General features: G+C 33.0%; 1 protein-coding gene across 1 annotated transcript; it reads left to right on the top strand.

The window, feature by feature from the left end:
* The first annotated feature begins 1,587 nt into the window (after positions 1-1,587).
* LOC125842222 (autophagy-related protein 18a-like) lies at positions 1,588-7,914 on the top strand. The gene is made up of 5 exons (XM_049521466.1): positions 1,588-1,691; positions 3,625-4,620; positions 5,409-5,613; positions 6,546-6,672; positions 7,521-7,914. Exons 2-5 carry the CDS (start codon positions 3,760-3,762, stop codon positions 7,612-7,614), a joined length of 1,287 nt encoding a protein of 428 aa, XP_049377423.1. The 5' UTR covers positions 1,588-1,691; positions 3,625-3,759; the 3' UTR covers positions 7,615-7,914.
* The last annotated feature ends 3,333 nt before the right edge of the window (positions 7,915-11,247 follow it).

The following is an 11,247-nucleotide window of genomic DNA, read 5'->3' as shown; positions in this document are numbered from 1 at the left end:
TTATATTATTTATTAAGTAATAAGTGCTTTTGTTTTGGTGAATAATATAGTTTTAGCGCACAACCAGTTAATTATAGACTAGTTCCCATTCTAATTCTCTTCTTTTTTTTGGTTCCTCTTTTGAACAACATTGCTGGACTTTTGAAAATGTAACATTTTTGTGTGATTTACGTGAATGACCTTGAGCTTTTGACCCCACTTGCTCCAAGAAGTTTAACAAGTTTTATCTCATAAATGGAACTTTTGATTTTTTATCTTGAATTTGCCTGTGGGATAAGATGCGATCAAAAGTTCAAGATCAATCATTTTCAAGGTTATTGAGTAATATTTTGAAGGAGCGATTACAAATTGAGGAAGAGAAATGTAATGTTTAGTAGTAAACACATTTAAATATTTGTTTTGATCTCATCAATTTGGGACTTTTAGTCTCACTAAGAACTGTCATAAATACTCATATACATGAAACAAATAAGATAAATATCTCACCTTGGGCGTTTTTGCTTATATCTAAAATTGTTTATAAAAAATAATATATTATGTATATAAAATTATATCTAAAATTGTTTATAAAAAATATATATATTATGTATATAAAATTATAAAATATATGTATATAATTTGTCAGTTCGGTTATATCTTCATTTTTTAACAAAATAAAACTAAATCCAAATTGATTTACTTAATCAATTTGGTTTGATTTTTCAATTTGGATCAATTTTTATCCAAATTGTGAATACCCCTATACAAAACCTATATAAAAAATATGATCTTATAGAAAAAAAAAGCATACACTCTAATACTAATTAAGGAAAACCAAGAACACATATGATAAAAAAGTATCCCCTCTGTTTTATATTAACTGAAATTTTTTAGTCTTTTTCATTGATCAAAATAACTGAATTGTTCAAAGTTTGAAATTTTTTTGATATTTGTCCTTTCATTTATTAAAGTTTTATATTTTTTAGGAGATAAATTATACTATTTACAAAGTTATATTTATGATTTACAAAGAGTAATAGTGAAAATTATGATTCAAATTATGTCTTTAAATGTTTTTCTAAATATGTATGCATTGGCTCAAAAATTCATTTAGTATAGAATAGATGAAGTATATTCTTTTCATATAATAGTATCAAGAATTTTCTTTCACCAATTTTTCCAATCATGCAAAATTTTAGTTCTCTATTTTTGGGGACATTTGATTTCATTGAATTTCTTTTACTTCCTCTGTCCTAATTTATGTGACACTTTTCATTTTTTGAGAGTCAAACAATTTAAGTTTAAACGAAAATTTGCAGATGAAATTTTCAATTTTTTTGAAATGAAATTTATATATTTGTAATCTACGTAAAAAGAAAATACTATAAGTCACAATATTTGACAATTCAAAATATTTGAAAGATATAGGAAAAATTTACGATGAAAATAGACTTATTTGAATTTTAAAATACGAAAAATGTCACGTAAATTGGGATGAGTATAAAAAAAAATCTAGTCCTTGTTGCTTTCGAGCCAAGTAATGCGCGCGTGTTTGTATGGACCTACCCAAAAAGTCCCATAAAACTAAGTCCAAATTAATAGTTATACATTTCTCCAAGAACCGAACTTTTTTTTCTCCTTCACTCTTCTCTACAAAATTCAAAGCCCCAAATTCCAAGATTCAAGAACCATTTCCAGTCTCCATCCTTCATGTATGTATTCGCTTCTCCTTCAAATTTCAATTTATCTCCTTCACTTGTAGTACATTTTCTTGTATATTTTTTTTTTCAGTGTTGGGTATGTTGAACTGGATGTTTATTATATATTGAAACCAATTTGATGCCTTTTTGCTTTTGGATGAAGTGGGGTAGTCATATATGTATGTGGGGTTGTGGGGTTTGTTTTATATGAACCATATACAAATATATAATGTTGACTTGTATTTGTTATTGTCAACTCTGTTTGTGATGCCTTATGTTCTTGTTTTGGCAAAAGGGTAATGCTAAAGAATGATGGGTTTGATATTATAAGTTCATTTATGATCAATAGGGGGTTAGAGTAGTTTGTATTGTGTTTTGACCCTGAATAATCATGTGTATTTACTTGTGTTAGTCTATTTTCTTTGAAGATTTTGGTGCTTTTAGTCATTTTTTGTGTCATGTGGAGGGGGAGGGGAGACGGTGAACTAGAAAACTTTACCTAAAATGGGGTACTTCAAACCTGGTTGAATCATTTTTGTAAAAAATTGTGATACTTGAGAAGCCCCCTAGGCTTTGGTCTAGTGGTAAGAGCATGACTTATGATGAGTGCGTGAGGTTCACTTTGTGGCTGACAGAATGGTGTTTAAGTGGAGAAGGACAAAAGGGCGGACAGATTATCTATCGAGTTTTGAATGATGCACCATTGGCCGTTGGGGATTTCTTGATTATAAAAATTAAAATTAAACTTGAGAATGAGTTACAAAACCACCCCTGCTACAAAACTTGCACCAGCTTACATATAAATTGGACCGCATTGTAGAATTTGTAACAAATGAGATTTCTTGGAGGTAAATTTGATTGTAGACACTTGCAAGTTGAACTGATGAATTACACATCACAGTCTTAACTTGTTGGTGTAGAAGAAATGAATTTCATGTATTTCTTCAACTTAATTTGTATCGGTTTCCAACTAAATTTAATATTTAGATATAAGATATTAAGTCTATTCTTACAATGCTAACTTGAGAGTTGAGATGAGTAATGCTTTTCAAAGCTCACAGGTGCTGTCTTGAAAAAGTATGTAATACTGGGAATGTCTATGGTATCACTGATCCTAGTACTGCTCTCGCCAAGTAGCATTATAAAAGGCGAAAAGTGCTAAGGTTTGTTGGGGTTTTAAGCGTAAATCATAGGCTTTAATGAAGAAAGGCACAAATGAAGAAAAAGATGCAAACATGTATTCGTTTTTCAAGAATAACAATTATAAGCACAAAGGTACAAATAATAATATCTGGCGCCTTGGTGACTGCACTGAAGTGCCTGCTAAGCGACACAAAACATTCTGCCTGTTTTGCTCCTAGTTTATGGGTTTAAACTCACATTCAGTGAGTTTCTTGATGCATTGTGCAACACGTTTAGTTCCGGGTTTTAAAATCATTTCACAATGTGCTTTATACTTGATCTTAAGCATTCTTTGGGCAGACAGAAGGACTTGTAGCTTTTAAGGAAATATATATACGTAGATCATGTGCTGTTACCATTTTCTTTAGCTCTTCTCCCACTGCTGATTAGTTTTGCAGTCATCCTTTTCTACGTGAGCGTATTATCTTACCTACTAGTATGAGAAATTGTTTGATGCTCTACCAGTTCAACACTATACAGAGAATGTAAGTATTTACTTGTCAGTTTATAGTTAACCATGTGAGTGTTTGATTCATTAAAGTTTCCCTAGACCAAAAGCCCTCTACTCCTGGGGAGAGCGAATTGACTGGCTATTTATCCTACTTAAACAATAATCTTTATTTGTCTAGTGTTTGACCGTTTTCCTTGCAGTGATTTTGTTGTGATCTTTGGTAGTTATTCATGTTTTTTTTTTTTTAAATGGTAATGTTGGTTATTCATTGTTTATTAGTACAGCTAGTTTTACATCTCTTCTTTGATGCAGATTGATGAGTATGAATGTGGTCCTGTACGTTGTCTGAAAGCTTTGCTTTAGTGCCATGCCCTCAGTTAGAAACAATATATCTTTCTTACTTTGTAATTAAGCCTGATACTGAATTTCATCTACATATCCCTATCCATGGATACTCCTTCACCATTCTCCCCTCCCTTTCCACTCCCAAATACTAGCTCAAAGTTTCAGTCTCTAAATCTCCAGCGTTATTTAGAGCAACCAGAAGCACAACAACATCGGCTGCAGCCACAACAAGCTGCTGTTGAACAAGTAAATGATGAGTCTCTTCATGGTTCATCTATCAAAAACCCCGAATCAGGTGTTGGTTCTAATCATGTCTTTGTCAATCATTCAGCAACTGCATACCATGTTACTTTCAATCAAGATTACGGCTGTTTTGCTATCGGCACTGATCGCGGTTTTGGAGTATATAACTGTGTTCCTTTCGGTGAGTCCTTTTGTAGAAACTTTGAAAATATAGGTGGTATTGGAATTATTGAAATGCTCTTTCGGAGCAATATATTAGCCTTTGTTGGACATGGAGACCATCCACAATATCCCCGAAACAAGGTCATGATCTGGGATGATCAGCAAAGCCGTTGCATCCATGAGCTCTGTTTCCGGTCGGAGGTGCGCCGCATCAGGCTTCGGAAGGACTGCCTCGTGGTAGTTCTTGAGCATAAGATATTTGTCTACAATTTTTCTAATCTGGAGTTGTTGTTTCAAATTGAAACAACTACAAACCCAAAGGGGCTCTGTGAGGTTTCACAAACTGCTGATCAACTTGTATTGGTGTGCCCTGGTCTGCAAAAGGGTCAAGTTTGGGTCAAACATAATGCTTCAAAAAGCACAAAATCTATTGTAGCACATGATTCAGTTCTTGCATGTTTTGCTCTTACGAGGGAAGGCAACCTGCTAGCAACAGCAAGCACCAAGGGTACACTAATCCGGATTTTCAACACGCTAGAAGGTACATTGTTGCAGGAGGTAAGGAATTTGTGTCGTCATTGTTTTAGTTTGATCCTATGTTGCATACTCTTTTGTTACATAACCTGAAGTAATCGCAGCATCTCTGTTACTCATAGTATTTTTTTCCCTTGTCGGGCCAAAATAAGAATACTTAATGATGGAGGGGATATTGACATTGTTATATGGACTAGAATTTTTTATGTTGCTGCTTTATTAGTGATCTCCAGTTACTTTAAATTCCCTTTAACTGTTGTCAGTCTTCATTTCTGTTCTTATGATCATTCAGCATGATGCTGACTGGCTGATCATCCAAATTATATTTTATAGTTCTTTGCCAACTTACTGGAGCAGTTTTACTTACTCTATAATTTCCTCATTAGGTTTTACCTTTAGCTTGCAGTATTCTGATATTATCAACCTCCTATCTGGGTCGACCACTACATTTTATCAAAATAAAATAAAGTATTTGAAATCTAGAAATCTGTATGGTTTTTCACCCTTTTACTCCCTTGAACCCAAAACAAATTTAATAGACATCGTTTGCTAGTTCCTCTTTTTCTATCTTGAGTGAGTTTTCCTCCCATAATTACAAGAGTAATTTCTACATTTTGTCATCCTCATCCATAGTATGATGCTGGACATAATTGATAAAGATTGTAAGATTGAACTTTTTTATGGCTTTCTATTTCTTCTTTGCCTGCCTACACGATTTCTTTGAACTTCCAACTAATTGAGTCTTTTAACTTTCCTTTCGACCAACAAACAGCATGACATGTTTGTCTTTTGCTAAATCATGTATGATTCAGGTAAGAAGGGGTTTGGATAGAGCAGAAATATATAGTTTGTCATTCTCTCCCACTGCTCAGTGGCTAGCTGTCTCCAGCGACAAAGGCACTGTTCATGTTTTCCGCCTTAAGGTCAATCTAGGGAACAGGAGTACTGACAAGTCAAATTGTTCTTCCAACTTCCGTGTTCCTGTGGCAGCCTCTAGTTCATTCTCCTTCATCAGAGGTATCTCTAAAGCAGATTTAAGGTTTCTAGTTTATATTTTAAAAACTTAGATGGGTATCCATTCATGCTCAGTAAAATTATTTTGGTATTTTAATATATATATTTACAAATCCTTGTTAAGCAATAAAAAATCTTGCATCTAATTTTTAACTCTGTCCCTAAGAACATGACCTTCATTTGCTGATTTTGAGGCATCTATTTAAATAGTGAAAATATTATACTACATGCACTCCATGCGGGAATTGCAATTACTACCATAGAGAGCAAACTTTTGTTTCTTGAAAGGACACCTTGCCTCTACATGCTACATTTTCTTCTTTGTCTATTTATCAAGCCACAGAATATTCTAGAAGGATTTATTTGACAAATTGTTTCACATAGTTAAAAAGCTCTCGGAGTGAGTCATTTTTACTGTGGTCTTTCAACATTGTGTGGTTTATAATCAGTGTTATATGTTGACTCCATAAGATATGTGATTAGTGAATTCTGTTTTTTATACAGCATCCTCTATTGCCACTATGGAGTATAATAGTATAGTATTACTTGCTTTCTTGTTTGTAGTGATGAGTCATAAGCGGCTGGCTAATTAACTTGTCATGGTTGATGGAGATTTCTTGTCAACTGACCATAATAGATTTAACCTTATTTGATTCATCTGAACTTTTTTGTCATGGAAAATGCTTTCTTTGGACATTGTGATATGCACAAATTACAGTCTATAATTTCTGTTTCCACCTCTGTGATTTTGCCTGAAGAATATACCTTGGGGACTTTTCATAGTTAATGTTATGTATTTCAAGGGAACTTTCTTCATGTAGACTAGGTTATCACCTGGTACACACACTATTGCTACTTCTTTCTATGATTAAGTGATGAGCTACTAAAGGTGAGAGTACGGAGGTGGTTCTTGAATTCGTGCTTAATTCTTGCAGGAGCTCTTCCCAAGTATTTTAGCTCAGAATGGTCTGTGGCTCAATTCCGACTGCCTGGTGTTTCTCAATACATTGTTACATTTGGCAACGAAAATAATACACTTATAATTCTCGGCTGGGACGGAAGGTTAGTTAACTCTTGCAAGGTTTTTTGTCTTTCTTGTAACATAATCATCTTTGCAATATTTGCCACCTAAGAATTTGATTTCCGTTCTTAGATTAAAATTTCATCGAAATCCTAATCGTTTTAGCTTTCATAGAACTAATTAAACATGTTTAGATACTAACACTTATCTTGGTAAAAGATATTGAAGAGCAATGCTTGTATAGAAGTAGTTCATACAGAAGAAATAACTGATGTGATCTGGTCATGAACTCCTCAGGGACCTCTCTTTAAGCGAAAGAGAGGAAAGGCTATTATGATGTTTGCTCTCTTCTATTTAAATTTTGTCGAGTGAAGAAAGATAAATTTCAATTTACTTACATAGAGTTGCAAAGATAAACATATTTAAAACAATAGAAAAGATGGCTATCAATAGTGACACCGCAACTGAAAATTTGAAGGGTCCAAACTGATTTATCTCAGGGACTACACGGTCTTTCTAGGACATCTTAGTCTGCTCCCATTATGATTGGTCCTTCCTATGTAATTTTCTACATGAATTAAGATTTGAGTTTTAACTTCAACTGGGATCTATCGTGACGATTCATCAGTAATGGCATATACACAATTATTTATTCGGCGTTAGAGGCAGTCAGAATTTCTTCTCTGTTTACACTTTTTTAGTTAATGATAGGAATGGAGATGGTTCTTCCATCTATTTTGACATTGAAAATCAGATTTTCCAGATTGACAACGATCATTCTGTTTTGAGTGGACTAGAAACTTCTTGTCAAAACTCAAGTCATCTGAATAATGGATTTAGGTGCGAAGATCCCTGCTATAATTCTTACATTTCAATTTGTGTCTTGCAGCTTTTTCAGATGCAAGTTTGACCCAGCATCCGGCAAAGAGATGACTCAGTTGGAATATCACAACTTTCTGGAGCCTGAAGAACCTTGTAATTGAAAGTATGGATGACGTTCGTGACCAAGAAGGATACTATGGCTTCCCAATTAGCTTGCCTTTCTTTGCAAATAGTAGGTTAAAGGCTTTTTAAGCACAGCATATAGCTTGACATAACATAGCAAGTTAGCATATACAACCAACAGTCTTCAACTTGTTGATGTACAAAAAAGAAGAAGATTTTGATGTAGTAGAATGAAAATGTATATCCAGAGTTTCCAACAACAAACAGTTCCTTGTATAGTAAAGATGCATGAGTTTTCCCTTTAGTAGAAATATAATTGTTTTGCCTTCTTGTTACTGAGTGTGTATTCAAAAGATATGTATCTTCATGTTCTCAATTTCTATTTAGTACTATGGCTCGTTATTAGAGTTACTCTTGATCTTCATATTTGTATAAGATGAATTGAAATTTTTATTGTTCATTTGTTAAAGAATTTCGGTTGTAAATAAGGGTTCCTCTAATATTCAATATATGATTATTTATGTTATGGGGGTGAACATTAATAAAGAAAATATACTACTTAAATTAATTATACTAAAAGAGCATGTTTTTTCTTTAAATGTTTAATTCCCACATTATTAATAATGTATTCTTATCTTATGCTCTATTCTATGGTAATATAAAGAACAACTTTCACATCTAGCAAACAAAAAAATTATATTTGTATGTTATAGCAAAGTTTGCATAATTGCGCTCCATAGCAAACATATATATGTATAATTCGCTATACATATACAATTGAAAGCTATGTCTATTTCGCTATATATATATATATATATACAAAAAGAAGCAATTGTATAATTCGTTGGCTCCTCTTCAGATTTGTATAATTTCGCTGGCAGACCATTTGTATAAATTGTTGTTAGCCTCTCGTTTGTATAAATCGTTGACAAAAATATTTGTATATACAAAAAGAAGCAATTGTATAATTCGTTGGCTCCTCTTCAGATTTGTATAATTTCGTTGGCAGGCCATTTGTATAAATTGTTGTTAGCCTCTCGTTTGTATAAATCGTTGACAAAAATATTTGTATATCAAAAATCACTCTCTCTTTTGTTTCATACAAACATAAATTATACATTATACAAACATAAATTATACATTATATTTGTATAATCTGTGTTTGTATAAAATGAGAAAGAGAGAAAGGCAAAAGAGAACTGGGCAGGGGAATATTTGTATTGTATAATTATAAGTGTATAAGACGAATATATATGTATGTGCATGTGTATATACAATTTTCTTTCGCTTTATACAAACATAAATTATACATTATACAAACATAAATTTTACATTTATATTGTATAATTTGTGTTCGTATAAAACGAGAAAGAGAGAAAGGCAAAAGAGAACTGGACAGGGAAATATTTTTATTGTATAATTATAAGTGTATAGGACGAATATATATGTATTTGTATGTGTATATACAATTTTCTCTCGCTTTATACAAACATAAATGCAATTTATACAATTATGTTGTATAAAGCGAGAGAGCGAGCACAGAGGAAGCGAGCGAGAAAGGGAGAGTGGCGAGCGAGAATTTGGAGGGAGAGAGGTGACTGGCAAACGTTTGCTACAGGGTGCAATTAAATCAATAAAGCATCAAAGTTATTCAAACATAATAGGTTTCTTGAGGCATTACTAATCTCTTGTCTCTTCTCATTGTCCTAAAAATTTCTAGTCGCACTCTTTCCACTACATGGAGAATTATTTTAACTAGTTGTGGAAAGGGTCCGACTACTAGTTGAATTTTTGTGTGCAACTAGTGTCCAATTTTTAGTTGCATTCTCGTTTTCAAGTTGCAAAAAATGTTGCCTAGAATTTTTTAGTATCTTCAACATCAGTTGTATCTATTAGTTTTGTCCTGAATCAACTGGTGGCGCATCAACCCCAACTCTTGGTGTTTCCCCTGTATCAATATTCATTGAGTCTGCACGATTTTGCTTAGAAGTGGCAACAACCAATTGTCGATCTAAAGTAGTAGCTTTACTTTAATCGACATCCACCACCCTTTTTTCATTTAGTATTTCCCTCGCATCACCTTGATATTTTTTCACTATTGCTAGTACCTTTTAAAGTAGCCTCAGTGGTATCATCAATTTGTTTGTTATTTTGATTTCTTTTCGAGATCAAACAATAACTAACTTCATCACGACTTTGGTGCTTACAGTAATTGCAATACAGAGGTAGTTATCATATACAACCTCCTGAAAAACCTCGATCAACTTACCAGGTTTTTCATCCACAAAATGCAACCTTACACGATTTGAAAGTTTTTCAAATAGATCAAGTATAACCTTGACCCTCGTCATGCTTGGTCTTAACTTGATTTGAGTAGTTTTATCTATGACTATTGATTTCCCAACTGCTGATGCTAGAGACAACAAAGACTTCTTTGCAAACGAATTAGAAGTTAAGTCCGGTAAAGAAATTCAAATCACAGCTAAAGTCGTTTCCTCCTTAGGATTATATCCAATGGACCATGGAAGTACCATATATTGGTGATCTTCTCCATTGTAGAGAAGATAATCCTGAGCGAGATAAAGCTAGTACAAAATTTTCATATTGATCAAACCTCAACAAAATTTGTCTTGGAGCAAGTAAGTCAATTAAATAGTTGCCCTTGGTACCAAGATGTTTCGGCAAAATCGACCTTAATACCTTCAAATCTATCATACCATAAGATAATTTAAACCACTGCTTGATGCAATCCTTCTTCGATCATAAAGTTTTGTCTTTCCTCTGTTAAAAACGTGATAGTAGGTTCTCCGTGAACAATTTCGATATATTTTTATGATTGTTTTTTTAGTTATTTAGGGCAGATTGCTTGGGGTTAAGAGTATTGCAATCGATAAGGGTGACGTACGTGGTGGTTTGGGGTGGTGGGGCGGGCTGGACAAACTCAAGAGGAGGTCGTCCAATGGCCGTAGCAGCCATGAGAGGCCGAAAGGAGCCGTCAGAGAAAGAGAAAGCCCTAGGTTTTTTCCCTTTCTGACCTAAGGACATTCAAGGTTTAATTTATGAAAACGTGTCAAATAGTAAAATTAGGAAGACAAATTAAGATAAATTTTAGTACTTTCTGAAATTTCTTTCTTTTAATTTTCTTTATTTTAGTTCTTTTATTCAAATTTTTGAAGTAATATTAGATAGTTTTATTGAGGAAATTAATACAAAGTAGATTTTGACATCACAGTGAATACCATTAATTTTTTGACATGTTCATTGCGCCCCCCCCCCCCCCCCCCCCCCCCCCCCCCCCCAAAAAAAAAAAAAAAAAAAAACTTTGAAGAATTATTGTTCTATGTTATACAATTAACAATGCTATGAAGTTTTTTTCTTGATTATTTATGTTAAAGTTATACATGCTTTAAGCAGTAAATGTTTGTTTGACATAGTTTATAATAATTTTAATATAAAAATATGCATTTATAACTTGTGCAAAAAAATAAATTTATTTTTAATAAGAATAACGTCAAGCAAATACGTATTTTTTTCCTTACTTGAAGCGAAACACTTTCCTAAAACAATAAGAATTGATAGTTTTTTTATTTATTTACTTATTCTCTTTTTTTTTCCACTTATTTTGTTGAATATTACATTGATAGCAAGCATATTTAAGAAAAGGCGTAAAC

The sequence above is a fragment of the Solanum stenotomum genome, chromosome 10 (assembly GCF_019186545.1).
Source record: "Solanum stenotomum isolate F172 chromosome 10, ASM1918654v1, whole genome shotgun sequence".
In the NCBI taxonomy this organism is placed as follows: Eukaryota; Viridiplantae; Streptophyta; class Magnoliopsida; order Solanales; family Solanaceae; genus Solanum; species Solanum stenotomum.
The sequence above is the reverse complement of the archived record's forward strand: the minus strand, read 5'-3'. Positions and strand labels throughout refer to the sequence as shown.

Coding starts and splice junctions, on each gene's coding strand:
- LOC125842222 (XM_049521466.1), top strand. CDS start 3,760: ATGGATACTCCTTCACCATTCTCCCCTCCCTTTCCACTCCCAAATACT. Junction 4,621..5,408: donor AAGGTACATTGTTGCAGGAG/GTAAGGAATTTG, acceptor TGTATGATTCAG/GTAAGAAGGGGTTTGGATAG. Junction 5,614..6,545: donor TTCATTCTCCTTCATCAGAG/GTATCTCTAAAG, acceptor TAATTCTTGCAG/GAGCTCTTCCCAAGTATTTT.